The following is an 18,226-nucleotide window of genomic DNA, read 5'->3' on the forward strand; positions in this document are numbered from 1 at the left end:
TCAACTCAAGATTGGACATCATCCAAGGAGCCATAAGCATTAGTCATGCCCTCTCTGGCATCCCAGCAATAAAGGTGTTTTTTCTTATTAAGTCCTAGCTCCTCCCCTTGTGAGGTGGACTTGTAACAAATATCACCCTAGAGGCCACTACACCACCACCACATGTAAGTGCATGCTTTTGTGCAACTGCTAAGAAAGGCTACCATGTTCATGGCTTAGTGAGCCAAACGCATGGCTTAAGACTACCACCAAATGTTATCAGCCGTCATCCAAAGGACTGTAGCATAGGATGGCCTAATTATGTTCTCCTCCTCCTCTGCAGACAGTCATGACAATCCTCCTCTCATCAGCTCCAAAACTCACCTATGCTGCTAATGCAAAATGATTCTTATGAGCTGTAGTTAGAGGTTTATACCTCTATGCTAATGTTGCTACTGCAAGCTTTGCATCTTTTGACTGTTATTAGTGAGTTTGATTTTTAACTGAGATGATCTCAACCTTGTTGCACTAGACTGGATAAAGTTTGAAGGCTGTGTACACTCTTTATTTTGGTTTAACAGTTTGTTGAGTTTGTAGCTCCACCATTTATGTTTACTGCAGATTTTTCCATTACATCTAAACCTCTCAGTTGAGTACAGTTATTTAAAGTGCTGTAATGGGCTGAGAATGATTCACTAATAGGTGGCTGGGGTCCTATATGCAGTCCCAGCTGATCAACAATGGGAAATTTGGTCAGGGCTCCATAGCTGCTAACTGAAATCCTAAAAGATGGAATTATTTTTATTAGGTAAGATTTGCTGTATTTGAGGAATGTCATGGGACTGTGGTCGGAAAGAAAAGGGGATGAGGCAATGTTTAGCTTATCACAGCTTAGAGGGATGTCTGTCAGAATTATATATAATGTGCTTTTCCCTTCATTTTTTCCATTACAATCTCAGAAGTTTTAGCAGCAGCTTAAAAATGGAAAAGGAAGCCAGGAACTGTATGGAGTTCTCTGTGAGCAAGGACTGCTAAATGGAGGATATATGAATGCCATGAAATACTGCTTCCCACTCCTAAGGGTTACAAGTGATGATGCAAAGAAGAGGTTATTAGATGCATTATACACACATTTAAGTCACTGCCCTTAGTAACTATCGTTCTCATGCTTTACAGCAAGTGTAAAATGAATGACAGCCCAGTATACCTTGTTCCTCAGTTTCTATGTACATATTTATTATGGGCTGACTAGAACTGGCAGATGGAACATTAGTTAAAATAAGGGGGGGGGGAATACATACAACCTCATGGGGTAAACATATTTCTGCTGTGACATATTTGCATGTCTTCATGTGTAAGCCCAAAGGTCATCTGCTGGCATCCAACCCTTGTAAAGTGAAGAACAGCAAAAGTCATCCCTGTGCATAAAGGGGGACCATCAACAGACCCATTAGTTTGACTATTCTTACATGCAAGGCCATGGAAATAATAATCATGGACTTGATAAATAATGACATAGGAAACCTCCAAGCACTGGACCCAACCCAGTTAGGCTTTCTGTCAAGGGCAGATCATGCCTGCTCAATTTGGTGGACTTCTTTCAGAAAGTCACTAGGGACATGGATGAGGGTAAAACAGTGCATACTGCCCCACCTTGCATCTGACACAATTCCCCACTCAGGTATTAATAGATAATCTCACAAAACTGGGCATAAATTCCTGCATCACCAGATGGATACCCAAACGGCTCATACACAAGGCACATATTGTCAGAGCAGGGTAATCCAGATCCACCAAGAAGCCATTTACTAATGGTGTGCCACAAGGCTCAGTGCTGGGACCTTTCTTGTTCAGAATATTCTTTGCAGAAGTCAAGGCTAATGTAGAAGGACTTTGGCTGACGACTGCAAGCTGGGGGCAATCACTCAATCCTCCAATGACGTAGATATCCTTCAGAAGGGTCTGAATCAGACAAATGATTGGTGCCAGAGCCATGGCCAAAAACTAAATTAATGCATAATCATACTCTTTGGGAAGCCAAATACTCCTGCAAATTACAACATTTATATCACACCCTTAAGAATGGGCTTAGAGGTGAGAGATCTAGGTATACAGTTAGATGGTACCTTGAACTTCGACCACCATCTGTTCAAAGTGGCGAGGACGTTCTTCAATGTGGCACAGCTTATAAATAAAGGCATGGCATCTAGATCCAAGGAAGTTAGTATACCATTGTGCTCAGCCCACATATGACTAATAATCGAGTACAATGCAATTTTTGGCATTTACTTGACCAGGCCCTTGCAACAGCTGGAGCGGCCTCACAGGTTCCTTACAAAAAAAAAAAAAAAAACAGGGTGTAAACAGCATTTCCTATGTATATCGACTAAAAGCCCTATCCTTTTACTCTGTCTCCTATCAACTATTAAGAGGGTGATCTATGCCTAACCTACAATGCACTCTCAAACGCAGGCCTGATGAAACTGTTACACATTCACCAGACAAACTGAATGAGGCTGTGACATGAACAAAATATGCTGGAGAGAAAGCTATGTGTCTCAGAGATTACCTCTTCTCTGGAACAGGCTTCCTATTCACGTAAAGCACAGCCCTTCCCTAACTCTCTTCAAATGCAGTTTGGATCAATAGATAGGGAATCGTAAATTCACTACTGGGGTAACTCCCATGTACTTCATGGAAATGGGCAATCTGTAAAATATACAAAGGCACAGGTACAAAACTACACCATCATCTAACCCTTAGGGATCGAAAATCTGGTAAAATTTGGGTAAAAATGGCTAGGCTTGTAAGGGCTCTTTAGCCGTTAACCTTGTAATCTCCTATGAACCTATGAATTAAGTTGAGTCTGTCTTCTGTTGTACATGTCTTAGTCTCCACACCAGGAGGTGGAAATGATAAAACAATCCAGCTACTCACTCCTCCCCTTACAATCTCTTCTCTTGTAGACCAGCTGCTACTTTAACTCACATCACCAATGGCAGGGGCATATGTCCTGGGTCTATATTATAAGACCGAAAGTGCATATGTGCGACTACATAAAAGTCAACACATAATGCACGAAACCTAAAAATAGCGAACAGCCACATAAACAAATTTTTCCCTACAGAAAAAACTTACGAGGCCGTTCGCTAAAAAAAAAAAAAAAAAATTTAACACCATAAACCTAACTAAATAAACCAACTCCGAGATCGCACTATAGGGAAGGAAAGGGCAACTCTGTGAAGTTGGCCAACTATCTCCTTGCCCTATGACATGTTCATCGAATCGCTTAAATGCGATTTGATGAATGTGTCACTGTTTCCGCATTCGCTCATAAGCATTTTCGTGCTTCTAATATAGACCCTATGTCCTGCACTTATTGCTAAAAGGGTCAGCTGTCACTGTACTTCAGAACACAACATTCTTCCTCATGCTTTTCTTAATGGCTTGGAGTGAATTAGTCTTTAGAGCCTAAGCTTTTTGAATTCCTTTCTGGGGGAAACAGAGACTGCACAAAAAGTTAGGAGTGGCCTTCATCTTATCCCAAATCCTACCTTTCAAATATGTAACTGGCTCTTCTGGCTCAACAAATAATAACTTACAGAGTTTGCAGTATTTTAATTTAATTTCCTTATTTGTTTAAATATATTCATTTTACTTTTTTGTTGACAGGGATAACCAACTGAGTCAGTCTCATTTTTAACACAAGCCTTAAGAATACAATATCTCAATTTAAATGTTTGGACTGAAAACTTATGACCTACTGATATCAAGCTCTGTAATCTCATCTTAATTTTGTCTTCCTCCCACATTTGTATCAAGATTACATCCGAAGAAAGTTAATAAGTGACTTCCATAATCAACTTCCATCCCAGATTTTACTTTTTTATGCCTTCATAGAGGCGGGAAGTGCTTTATGAGTCTGGGTAATGACAAGGTGATTATGGTCCACAGACAGACTCTGCTTTGCAAACTCTATGAATGTATGACTTTAAGAAGTGCTGCATAATATTTGAGTATTATTAGGCTCTCCAAGACAGTATATGTTACTCACAGCAGTGAATTCCAGTCACAGATTTTCAAATACAGCCAAATGTGACAATGCCTCAAAGATAACACAGAAGCAACCTCTAAGTAACTCATAAGAAGCAGGATAAAATTTGACAATTCCTAAAACCTTTCCAGATAGTTCTTTCCAAAGTTGTGACTTTTCTAGCAAAGAACCATACCCTTTCAAGTTGTCATGTGATACTGGGAAACAATGCACTTTTGTGTAAGAGGGCATGTGTTTGTATAAAGCTGGGGGGGGGGGGTGTGGAAATGAACAGAAGGAAGATGGTTTTATAGTAGTGAAAAGGAGTTTCGCCAAAGTCCCAAACTTAAGACATTAGTAGTCAAGGAATGAGCTCACCCAGCATTGTGTAAAGAAGTAATACATAGGATCAAAGAAGTATTTTGTGCTTGCTAATGTACCAGTAAAATTAGCATATGGTTTACTTGACTACAAACTGTCTTTATTTTCTGTCCTGACCCATGTGAAGAGGAAACTGCCAGTGTTCACAGATGTTAAAACCTGAACTTCTAGAGTCAACACAAGTAGTATTACTCTTCATCCGTGGCTTCTCCTGGTGTGTGTGCATGGGATTATCTCACTGGTGAACAGGGACATGATTTTCTGACTTCACTTTTGTTTGTACAATGTGAACTGCCTGTGCACCTGGAAGGACAGTTTTCTTCTTCGCAAGCAAAGTTCAAACACATCACTCACACACGAGAATAAGAGTACATGTGTAGTGCTCTAGCTAGCCAGATATGAGGAAATATTATGATTCTTTGAACTGGGTCTTAATCCATGTCCTAAGAATACAAAGAATATAGCTCCTCAAAAGAAACTAAAATTAACTAATAGCTGGCAAATGAAGACAAGAGACAAGCCTCCAAAGCAGCAGTAGAAAATTGAAATGTTTCTTATACATGTGTACTAGGAAACACAGTCACAGTTTATTCCTGAGACCCACACTGAAAAATGCGATGTGTAAAAAAGGGGAATAATGGAGGTCTGTGACAGATCTTCTTCTAAGAGTTAGCTATCACCACACCAACTTTACCCCAGATGTAAGTAATAATATGCAAGCATAGTGCATACGTTATGTAAAATGCACTGCATACTCCAGTATGTCCATGAGTATGACTGGGGTTTAGTGGGGTAAACTCCTTTGATAGCATTTTTTTAAAAACAGCATTAAAGGTAATATTCTATAATGCTTTCATGTTCTGTTAATTAATTACAAGTATTTTTGCATGTGTAGTAAATGTCCCAAATCAGCTTTTCCTCTCTCTCTTGTTTTCATTTGGTGCTTTACTTTTAAGACCTACACTGCACATGGGTTCACAGCTGGACATTCTCAGATAAAAAAAGGAAAAGCAGAGCATGTATGAAGAATTTACCATCCCACATCATGAATGATCGAATGCATAAACTTTCGCAGTCTTAATGTGGCATCTTATGTGCAAATATTTCACATGTATGTAGGAGTTTATGCTTTATATTTATGATTGCATTGTCAGCCTGGATTTTGTATAACTGTTTTTTTTTCCTCCATGTACTCTCACTGGCTCTTTTAATGTTACTCTGTCTGCATTAAATCTTACAATGTTCAGAATTTTGCTAAGTGCTGACTGAAAAATTACAATGTACTTTCTGCTCCTTGAGCTCAGGTAGTCAATACACCACCAGTCCATTTACCCGGTGAACAAACAGTAAATAAATACATAATTGTGCGGTTGCAGAAATGTGTGCTACTGTATATGGCAGGCCTGCTTCCAAAATGCTCTTCCAGAAAACATATATACAATGAGCTTTGTATATTTTAATGGAAACATTGCTTAAACCAACATATTTTTAAATATAGTGCAGCAAAAAGGGCGATGTAATAATGGAATGTGAAATACAGACCTGATTAACTTCCAGACAAGTAATGTCTGTATTTTTATACAGCTCCATTAAAATGTTTCATTAAATTTAACTGCACCCATCTGGTGTAGCAAAGGATAAGAATAAAGGCATTCTGTCTGTGTGTCAGACATAGCCACTGAAAGGAATAAAGGAAGATCTCCATTATATACTATGAAAACAGAAAAACTGGGTAGTTTAGCAGAGAAAGGGAAAGATCTGTTTAACATTCACTAACAAGCTTTGTTATGCAGGTTTTAACATGGCTATAGAATTCATAGAAAAGGACGTGAGTGTTCCTTTAGCTGCTGCTCCCTGGCTTTCATTTCACAATCTGTACTCCTTTTTGTAAGGGATGTATAGAAATGATCTGAGTTTTAGTTCCTGGGAACTGAATATAATGTATAAAAAGCAGCACCATGCTTTTCCTTTAGATTGTGCTAGCTTGATATTAACTTAAAGAACCATTGTTAATGTCTACTGTATTAACATCACATTTTCAAACATATTTCTACTACATCTTAGAAGGGTTGCAAAAGCTGTTTTTAAGCTTCAGTCCATAAAAGACATTTTCTAACTACTGTTAAAAATATAACTAGATGATTCACTGGTGTGCCACTGTTACAGACCGTGTAAAACTGAATGACAGGCAAATCAGTCTCAAAGGCTCAGAATGAACAGATGTGACTCTAGAAACTTAAATGACACCTGAAAAGATGCAATTTCTCGATTTGGACAGAACACATTATTTAACAAACACAATCACAAATGGCAAAGAAATGTTTTGTTGTTAAGGTGCCATCCTGTTCAAGAGATATTAAACACAGGTTTCCTCTTTTCTTAGAATCATTTAAAATGATCCTGAAAACCATGCTTCACCTGCCGCTGAGACAGAAAAAATGGAGCCTCTTATGTGCCACACTGTTACTCACTGTGCAACTCATTATCCTGGCTACAGAGAAGTTTAACCCATGCTAGGCTTGTGAGCATTTTTGTAGTCCATATATTGGTTTAATACACTGTGCACCTACATAAAGTGATACTGCCTTGAATAAAAAATAAAGCTGCCACTAACTTTGGTCATACAATGGTACACAACTAAATCACACTAATGAATGTAGGAGATAAATTATATCATCAAAGAATAAAACTGCACGACGAGAAACATTGTCATCTTAGTAGTTTACGAAAAAAAAATGAAATGCTGTTACCAACACTGTGGTTTAGTCTGCTGACATTTTATGAATATAAATATTGCAATGTTTAATATGAAGTAAACCCAGGGATATAATCTAATTCTGAAATACTGCAGTACTAATGGCAATCCTACAGATACAAGACTGGGTTTATAGAGTATGGGTATGCCTGTACTCCAAAACATTTGTAAGATGGCTACTTAACAGAATCCTGCATACCTGCTGTTTGAGAGCTTCCATGGATTCAAATTCCAGTCTGGCAAGTTTTATCTGGATTTCACGTGGCAGGTCAGGAATCACAAATGTCAGAATGAACTTGAGTGCCAGAAGCACATGCTAGAAAGGGATAAAACACAATTCTACTTATTGTTTGAAACCAATAGGTCTAACATACTTCATAGTACACTACAGATTAAAACAAAAATATGAAATCACAGTTGAACTAATGAATCAGCTAGTAGCATCACTTCAAGCAATGTCTTGAATATACTTCAACATTGGTATAGTGCCAGAAACAGCAAAGCATATATATGGTAAACATTGCAGAACCGTAATTTGCAAAGGTTAGTGCCAGTTAAAAGTCGATAAGCTTGCATGTAGTACTAAAACATAATTTATGGTTCTGCAATAGCAAGAAGTCAATGAGTAGTAGTTAAACATGACTTAGGATGGGTAAATTCATGACAACTATTTCTCCTGAAGTGATACGTCCACTGCCTGTCAGTTAGTGAGTACGTAAGTGTGGGCAGGCACAGAAACATAATTTGTCAGTAATGTGATACCTACTGTGACCAAACAGTACAGAAATGCAATATGCCATTGGCATGACAGTATGGAATGCCTATGCCTCAGAGTAGTATGGAAATATATTTTGCCAGCTCTTTGACAATTAAGAATAGGCAAGCTTGGAATCGGCATAAAAACACAACTTCTACTACTGTGACTGTATACAAGCTTACAGAAAAAGAAGTGTTCCAGTTCTATTATTGCTAATTGTAGGTAAGCTCAGGTGTAGTTATTTATGGCTATGTGACAGGACAGGATAAGGAATTTTACAAGCAGTACTGATGACATAGTGAAAGAATCATATATAGCCAATTTAACTAACATTCTCATCAATATGTATTCATGCTGCTCTGTAATATAGTGCCCTTACAATAGTCCAGCAATTGATTCTTTAATCATTTTTCATGTAACTTTCAAAAAAATGGAGAAACCCATACATCTTACTTTGGAAACAGACACACACACACACACACACACACACACACACACACACACACACACACACACACACACATAGATTATGTTTGCACTACTATCGTTGGAATTTCCAGTGGGATCAAAGTAAAAACATTTGTACAGCTAGAGGAAAGGTGCTGTACCTGGTGTTTCCATGTTACCCTGAATTTACAAAGTCTTACATCATTTCACATTTTAACAGTGTTGGGTATCTCGCATAAACTGTACAAAACAGAAGTGATAAACCACCAAATTAACACAACTTAAAGGAGCAAAAACTTAAAAACAAGACAAATAAGGACATAATGCAAACATTCAGAGACCCTTTTGTCCTCAGGCTTCCTCAGATCCATCTCAAAAGTAGACTGCAGTTTAACATGTACAATGGAGGTTTATTCTAAGTAAATGTATATATATGTGCAGCTGTGCCCACTTATACGGGGCTCAGTTTTAGAATCTGCAGAGTCCTCTTTCACAATGCTCATGCACCTGAAAAAATGAAGTGAAACAAAAAACATCCTATTTGCTGAAAGCATGCATTGATACAGAGAATCACAACCTAGAAATAGCCTAAAATGCAGCAGGAAAGATACATAAATGCAAACAGATCTTGTTGGCTCATTTCCAAAGAGAGGAGTAAAGTTAATACCTCTTCATATCATTTTGTATGAGGTAAAAATGGCTTCTAAGCAAACTTGATACCTTTTGTAAACTTCCTTAATTTTGAAGTAATTAGCTTTTAAAGGGAGTATAAAAACAAAATTATATAGCATTTTGATATACTGAGTACAAATCAAAGTACAATAGCTAAAACGATTGTTATGAGAGACTGGTTCTTTTTACTGGGATGAATGGGATAAGTTGTAGAGTATGTACCTTTATGAGGAGAACAAAAGCGGATAATGATAACAATATGCAGACTTCCAAAGTGGTAGCACACTGAATGGCAGGAGAATTAGAATTAGAATTAGAATGTGAAAACTGAGAAATTGTTAAATTGATTTAAAAAAAGCCAGTAAAGTTATCAATCTGAATAAAATTCAGTTATTGGTTAGTAATTACATTACCTAAATGCCAGCAAAAATTGAAAGTTGCAGAAAGAAAGAGACAATCAATCAGAAAATGGGAAGAAAAAGCTCTGGCTGAGAAGAACCTTGCAACTAATAAGCAAAAAACAGTTCAAGTTTCAACTTTAACAGGATATAACTTCCAGTAATTTAAAGGAAAATACATCAAATGCAGTCAGACATATTTAAAATGAGACACTGGAGAAGTACATAAAGTTAAATGCTAAATGGAAAAACAGAAGAAGCTTTAAGTAGCATTTCAAAAAAGTGATAAAACTGCCAGAAATCACAAAATGAAATGAAAGAAAGACTGGTTTAACATTAGGCTTCTCAAAATTAACTTTCAAAAAATAGTGGAGTTAGACCTAAAATTTTCTGCTACATCAGAGAGAAGGAACAGACTGTGTTAATTTTATGAAAGTACAAATAAGCATCTGGACTGGTGTTCCACGGCACGGTTTGCCAATTGAGAAAGCACACTGTGTGTGCACCAAAACTGGCCATGACAAAGCAGCAAAGACCTACATTAGTAAATATGAAATCATAGTACCAGAAATAGATCCTCCTGACAAAACACATAAAAATGACAACAATATTAAAACCTGAGGCTAGAATGCTTGTGGAAAACGATTATTCACTGCACACCAAGAAGACAAGCAAGTTTGTCCTCCAATTAGGGATGATTTGAGTGAGATAAAATAAAAATAAAATTAAAAACGGTATAAATAAGAAAGAAACAGAGACATGACGTTAGTAATAGGAATTATTTATAGTGGTTAAAAAAGGTTAAGGTATTTCAGAGGAAGGGGAATCTCACTGAACAAGAGGAGAAGAGAAGCAACTGCAGACTGCTAAAGGGAAGAACTATTTGGATGATATTCATGCGTTTAGAAATATTACTGTTAAGCAATTATTATTTGGTAACAACTCTAGAATGTAAAACCATTTTGCACAGTGACATAGCCAAAAGTAGAAAGAGTTGTAGCCAAATTTAGGGGGTGGTTATTAAAAATAACTGGAGAGCCTATAGTACTATTAGAGTTATTTCAAAAATATTAGGGAAATTTCTATAAAGCAAAGGAACTGGGAAATGAATAATAGGCACACATAGAAATACATACAGAAAACTGAATTTTACCAAGGTTTGAGGAAGGTGAGGTCACCATGTAGTAGTTTAAGATAAGAATAGATGAGATAAAAAAAAACAAACAAACCAGTAACGGCGAAGGATAAAATTTAATAGTAAACTCAAACACAAAGCTTTTGGGTACAAACATCCTTCTTCAGTGTGTAATAAAACTTTAAAAGAAGAACACAGGTATATATACAAATACAATAGACACAGCCTACCAATGAAAATGTGACATCAATTAAGACAACAATCGAACTATCCTAATAAGTGAAATTTCCATTAACTATTTAAAACTACAAAAATTAAAGACACATTTGTTTTTGTTTCAAAATAGGTTTCAAACTAACAGTTCCATTTAATCCTGGTATTTTGACAGCAAAAAAAAATCAAAAATCAAAAGGGAAGACTCCAGGCGCAGACAGTATTCTCTCTAGGAAGTTAGAAGGAAGGGAGGGAGGGAAGAAAGGCATAACGATCTGATCTTAAAGGTCTTGTTTAACAATATTTTACAAAGGGGAAAGTACCACCACCTTGGAAGAAAGCTGTGATGGTTTTGCTACGCAAAGAGGATAAAGACCCTTCAGATGTAGCTTTATATACACCCATTTCATCTTTTTAATTTTAAACTATTATTATAAAGTGTTTATGCCAATACTAAGAGAATAGCAAATGTGTTATGAAAGTTGATAGGCATAGACCATTATGGTTTTGTGTAGAGGAGGAAACCATTTAACAATATTATTAGAACGATGATCCAGAGGGAAGCACAATATAAGGAAACACCAATACTGTTGTTAGGTTTTGATGCAGAAGAAACATTCAATAAAGTCAGCTGGGATTTTATAAGCAGGGCACTGGTAGCATTTGCATTCCCTGAAAAAATAATAAGGATAATACAGACAACAGATAGCCACAAATGTGCATCAGAATTGTCATATAAAGTCCTGCTCAATTTGGGAGGTGAGAACTATTTAAGTGCTTGAAGAGGGGGAGACAAACTTTTATGCTTGTCTACTTAAGATTTTTATGGTTAGGCATTTTATGACCCCACATGACTGTTTCCCCTACTGAAGGGTCAAAGTTATGGTGGGAGGATTCTTTCCTGACAAACTGTGTATGAACAGAAGTTCCAGCCAGGGATACTGCTTTCCCATTCTTATTTGCTTTATAATTAGAGCCATTAGCAAAGAAAATAAGGGATTCACAAAACTCAAGGACATAACTGATATGATAGTCAAGAAAAGGAAAGCTTTATCTGCAGATATTATTTTGTACTTGATAATTCCAGAAAAGGACACTTCCACATTGCTGAATATTTTGATAGTTGTAAGTCTTTTCAGGATATAAAATGAACAAGAATAAAACAAAAGCCACAACAGTAAATTATATAACCTCTCACACATTGGGCTAAAAATACCCATACTTATGGGGACAAAATAAGACGAGATATTTAGCTGTATGGATTAAAAAGATTCTATTGCAGCAGCTATGGCTATATGGTAAGAAACTAAACAAAGGATATACAAAAACTGAGAAAATGTAAGCTCATGATTATGGAGATGGATAAAAATGGTAACATTATTTAGTCCTCTTAGTTTTATATACAGTTCAGGTATATTTTTATCCATCAGAAGAAAAGTTGTGGATGACAATTAATAATGAGATGAAGAAAGCAATAGTTAAGATAATTCTCACCAAGGAACAAGATAGTTTCAAGATAGTTAAGGATTGCCTGATTTGAAGGGATACAGTTTACAACTATGCAGTCATGCAGTGAAGACTCTTTAGACACACACACACACATATATGTATATGTATATATATATATATATATATATATATATATATATATATATATATATACATACATATATATATATACATATATATAAACTCAAGAATAAGGTTATAAATCCAAATAGAAAAGACTGAAGTTAAGGAGGCAGTGGGAAGAGATATATAGAGACTAGGATTTTGAATGCAAATCACAGCCATTTAGAATATTATACTGTAGAAGTAGCAGAAAGTATTCTATGAACTAAGCCAGTGTGAGCATGGGGAATGAACATTTTACCAACTGGTACATCTGTTAGTAGGGGTTATAGCAAATAGGCAAGAGGGGGCTGGAGTTTACAGAAGGAAACTAGTAAAGGAAACAATGTGTTGTGAGCAAATAACTCAAGAAGAAAAGGCAACTGAATGGGATGAGGCTAAGCAAATGTTTGGACTGCAGGTTATTCATTGCGTTCCCTATCAGGGATAGAGAAATGGACAGAGATTATATCTGGTAGAGTTTTTAGTTGAGTCTAGAACAGAAGCTCTGTTTTAAGAATGATAATTATTAGAAAATATATACTGCATGATAACTTTAGAGTATATTAGAAGAGTGGGAAAAGAGAATGGAATAACAATTTAAAAATGAACAATGGGAAGAAATGTGTAAGTTTCCCAAGTATGCAACAAAATCCAGATTATTTAGAATTTTTGTGTGGTAGTGTTTGTGTAGATTTTTTTATATCCCAAGTAGACTTTAGAGGATTTTACCTCAGGAAGATAGCAAATACTGGAGGGGCAATGGGGAAAAGACAGGCAATTGGGGACATGATTTTGGGAATATAACAAGTTGGTGACTTTAAAAATTCCTTGCACAGCACTCTGAGAGAAACAGTGGGGAACAAACTTTATCAGCTAAGGAAATTATTCTTTTGAGCTGGTATACAATGTGAATTGTCTAGACATAGTAAGTTCTTACTAAGTTTAATATTATTAGCTGCCAAAAAGCAATTACTAGAAAATGGAAATCAAAATATATACCTAGTGTAAAATATGCAAGTGAAAGCAGTATATTTTGAAAAGGGAAGGAGCAACTTTCATAGAAATAAATGTAATTTGTTGGGGCAGTACTTACATAATAACATTCAAGAAGATGAGTGAATTTTAAGGGAAAGGTAGGAATTGAGCATGTGTAATAGAATGAATGAAAAGTGTTAAAAAGAAAACAGATATGTATACTGCATGACAATATAAATGAAAACCATAATGCCTTCTTTTCTATTAATGCTTGCAAACCCATGTTATAGATTAAACTATGATTATTAAAAACAAGATTTTTTAAAAGGAACTAATCAGTATCACCAAATTCATGCAGTAATTGTTATAGTCTTCTTCAGTGACTTGTTTTTTATGTTTGTGAACAAGGGGTGATCTGACATCCTAGTTTGAAGCTTGGAGATCTTATAAAATGAGGTTCCAGAAAATCAAAAGTAAAATGTCTGCAAGAAGAAATTGTGTTGAAAAAAAAAACAGAACAAATTCTGGTATAATCAATATTAATTATTATAAAATTAAAGTGCAGTTTCAAGATGAAACACGTTCACAGATTTGGAGCGAGAAACATGTATATAAACTCTTATCAGAAATCATGGCTAGGTAGCTCTCCTTGTGAAAGCAGTAGAAGTAGGAGAGGAAGGAAACATGTTGGCCTAAAGCATCTGATACAGCAGAGGACTTCTAGAGAAACAAAAGAAAAAAATAATTTGAAATCATCGTAAAAATAACTTGTCGATCTGACTTTATGATTAGCTCTGAAATGCTCCAGCCAGTGGACTCAAATCAAAACAGGAACTTTCATGACTGGGACTAGGTTCTTTGACCCTCCTGCATCTGTGCAAACTAAAGCAGTCAGGACTATAAGAAACCAACAGATACATGCCAAAGAGTTTACCACGACTGCCTGAATGTGTAATAAGCTATCACTTAATATTTAACTTTCTACCTTACCTATTTAGCAGGTAAGGTGACTAATTTCTGTATGAGACCTCAGCTTTTATCCTAAACTTCACTATAACCATTTTATCTTCTGTCCCAAATAAACCTGCCCAATTATATCAAGGATGTCATTGTCTTGTCATTTTTTCCTTCAAGTCTTCTCCCTCTAATTTTATACATTACACTCTTGCTCAATCATTATCCTTATAAACCTACTATTGTTCATATTACTTAACACCTCCATGCATTTGAAGAATTTTATCATCACCCCCCAAGACAGACACACAGACACACACACACACACACACACACACACACACACACACTTATTTGGTAAGAGTACAACTGAACAACCTCAATCTTTCTTTCTTTCTTTCTCTTCAAAGGATTTACACCAAAGCACAAATATCTTACTAGCCACACTTTACTAGACTCTTCCAATATTCTGATATCTTTCTTCAGACAACCAATACTAGGAAACACAGAGGCAAGGATATCAAATACCTTTGGAATGTCTTCACAATACAGATCTAAATTTAAATATATTCAAAAATATGACCGACCATCTCAACAGTGAAATAAAAATGCCATCCAGAATACAAACACATGGAGGTAGAAAATCTGCACTACACATTTCTTACCAAACACATAATGCTGTCTGTACAAATTCTAAAGTAATACTTTCAAAATGTTTTTTCCTCAACTGCACATTATGACTGATTAAATCAACAAACCATGCAATGTTCAGACATGAGGTCCCAATCTTGTACAAGAAAGATGCACAAAATAATACTTTGGGGAAGTCAGACATATATTAGGTAGGAGCTGAAAATGACAGCTGGTAAGTAAAACTGCCATAAGAAACACATTATTAAAGATAATAATAATGATGAAGATGATGATAAAAATAAAATACTAACAGCTAACAGAATAAACATGATAAACAGTATCAAAATTTAAACAATAAATATGGCTAACGGGATAAAAGCAATAATAAAGTGCACACTCCAAAATCTCGTGTAGACTTTAGACTTTACAACTGCACAACTATTTTATACTAATTATATATCCAAACACTCAAATGTACTTCACAGCAATAGCAGCTGCATACAAACAATCAAACAGACACAGTAGAAACTATGCAAGAATGGATACAAGAACAGAGAGTTAAGGTAGTTTAAAAAAGATGGAATACTCCTCAAGACAAAGCCATCCACTTTCAGCATTGATGACTAAAGGTTCAGAGGAAAAAATATGCTCAATGTTTGTAAGGCCGGCTGAGAAAAGAAAGAAAATACCACCCAGAAGGCAAATGCTGCTACTACCAAAGTGCCCATTTATAGGGCTGCTCAGCTATAGGATGCACCCTATAATACACATCTGGGGAGAGACAGAGTCATTACCTTGACTGGTAAAATAAGAAAGAGAGGTTCCTGACAGCAGGCTGATAAAGAGGAAACGAAAAATCACTAAAAAGTAAAAAAATAAATAAATAAAAGACAAAAAGAAATGCGCAGTACCACAAAAAAATGAGATTCTAAAGTGTAACTTCCGAAATTTCAGCATTTCTAAATATACAGTGGACTTAGTGGGTTGATATTCATACATAGTTAATTCAAAATAAATATGTATTCAAGTGCAACAACAACTTACACAAAATCAGGGGTCCTGATATTGTGAATAAAAATAATCCTCCACTGTTGCCAGTTCAGAGTGAAGGTGGTTTGGTTTCATGAAATAGTTGATGGAAAACATTTACATTTTTCATGTACCAAAAAAAGGAACTTAAAAACTGAAAAGCAAAATTCATATATTTTTCTACCTGTTATAGGAAGTTAACCATCAATCATCTAAATCTGGCTATTATAAAATACACATAGAACCTAAATAAAAAGCAAAACATTGTGACCCAGCTAAGTAATCCTAGTCAAATATACCGGCAGAACAGTTTCTACAAGAGACACAGAAAACTTTATGAAGCCAAGTATATTGTATTGCCTTTTTAGTTTAACAACTTCTTTAGCCACCCCCCCCCCCCCCAGCACCACCTTAACAATGTGGCTAACCCTAACTCTACACTTTACCTTAGAAAAACATTTCTGTAACACAGCCACTATACAATACAAAAGGACACAAACAACCCTAAATCTGCCCTCTTACTTAGCCCATACCATAACCCTAACCTGCAAACACTTAAACATACAGTTATCATAATATCACAAGCTTCACTGACAGGTTCATAAGTTCATAAGTAATAGGCTAACTGTCTTTAAAGGCCATTTTAAGCCTAGTCAATTTCCCTTTTTGTGCTCGAATTAACCTATCCCACTTGGTTAGAGAGATAAGCCTTACCCATCTAATTGTTAATAATTATATATTACCTCTAATGAGAAAAACTGGTATCATACCATAGATAATTTTAGGGGACACATGCATAGGATAAAGCATTTAGTAGCTGCCTCTGTCCATTGTACAGGGGGCAGTCCCGGGGTAAATCTTCTGTTTCCTATCCATATATCCAAGCTATACTTGAATATGGACAGGGATGAATTCTGTTTTATGGAGATGGGAGGAGTATTTCAAAACAGCAGTATCCTCTATGAGATATACCTGTACCTTCAAATCATTCTGTTTATGTTGCAGAAGAGGTTTACAACCCAATACCGAGTATTCCTGATGCCATATGACTTGCTGATGTGCAGTAAATCAGTATTGGGTTGGAAGATGTTTTGTATGCCGGACACAGGTCATTTAGATAACATGATCTTTAGATCAAATGAGTGATACCAGTAAAACCTTAGAGGCAACCATAACACAGTTTATCCAAAGTGACTAAGGTACCTTTTGTCAGATATATAACAGTGTGGGGCTATTTAGGGGAATATTGTGGCATTCTTTGAAGAAATAACAGCAGCACCTGATTAAGGGCTAAAAATGCATACTGCTTTCTTTAACCTTCAACACTATTCCTCAAATGCAAATAAATAAGAAAAGAACATTAAATATTAATCCATACATAAAACTTTGACAACGGAATATAGTACAGCAATTCATGGTGATGGTGAGGGATTGCCTGTTCTTGCCACCAATGATGTCCAGCAGGACTCTGTGCTGGTATCACTTCCTTTAGACTATTCTTCCCAACTATAAAGGCAAGAAACTGGCAGTATGCAACACAATATGCTGATGACTGCAAAATGAATAACAAAACTGCTTCAGTAAAAGACTCTAAATTTCTCTAAGGTCTGCAACATCTGGTGTTGCATTAATTAGCGCACCTTTAATGTCAGCACATGTAGCATCATAAGACTTGGCAAAAAGGACAAAAACTTTGATTACATGATAAACAGAAAAAAATCATAAAAATGACACCACCAACAATCTAGGTACAATAGTGGAAAACAAGTTAAATTCTGACCACTGTCTAGCAACAAAGTCAGAAAGCATTCCCTGTAGTCCACCTAATTCTAAAGAGTATGTATACTAAGTCACTACAAGAAGATTGCCACAACATTTTATGTCTCAAAGATCCAACCAAGTATTAACTACAATGGTGCACTAAGCAGGTTTTAAAGAAGCTTTAAAAACTAGACTACTTCCATACAAGAAAAATCATAGGGTTGGAAATTCTGAATCATGCAGAAAGGTTTCAGGTATTATTTTTATGCTCTGCTTCCTAAATGCTCCCCATTTACCTAGTGTGTAAGACAAAGTATGATCCCGTTCTGTATGAAAGTCAACATTTGGAATGCACGGCTTGAGAGGTAAACACCAGTCTGGGGGAGGGGAACCTAATACTAAAAATAAATATCAATAATAGAAAAATATGTGGATAAAACACGCTGGCAAATTTAGGTAGTGGAAATTTTTATTAGAGTGAGCACTGAGC

At 36.0% G+C, this 18,226-nt stretch overlaps 1 protein-coding gene across 3 annotated transcripts in view; it reads right to left on the bottom strand.

Annotated features, from left to right (window-relative positions):
* ANO10 (anoctamin 10) overlaps positions 1-18,226 on the bottom strand; it is a 1,956,032-nt gene that overhangs the window by 198,646 nt on the left and 1,739,160 nt on the right. For all 3 annotated transcript variants that reach the window (XM_044065053.1, XM_044065056.1, XM_044065055.1), the window contains exon 12: positions 7,348-7,464. In XM_044065053.1, coding sequence (XP_043920988.1) covers positions 7,348-7,464 — 117 coding nt within the window. The remainder of the gene's footprint in view (positions 1-7,347; positions 7,465-18,226) is intronic.

Source organism: Protopterus annectens, chromosome 3.part0, assembly GCF_019279795.1.
Source record: "Protopterus annectens isolate FY-2018-M chromosome 3.part0, PAN1.0, whole genome shotgun sequence".
In the NCBI taxonomy this organism is placed as follows: Eukaryota; Metazoa; Chordata; order Ceratodontiformes; family Protopteridae; genus Protopterus; species Protopterus annectens.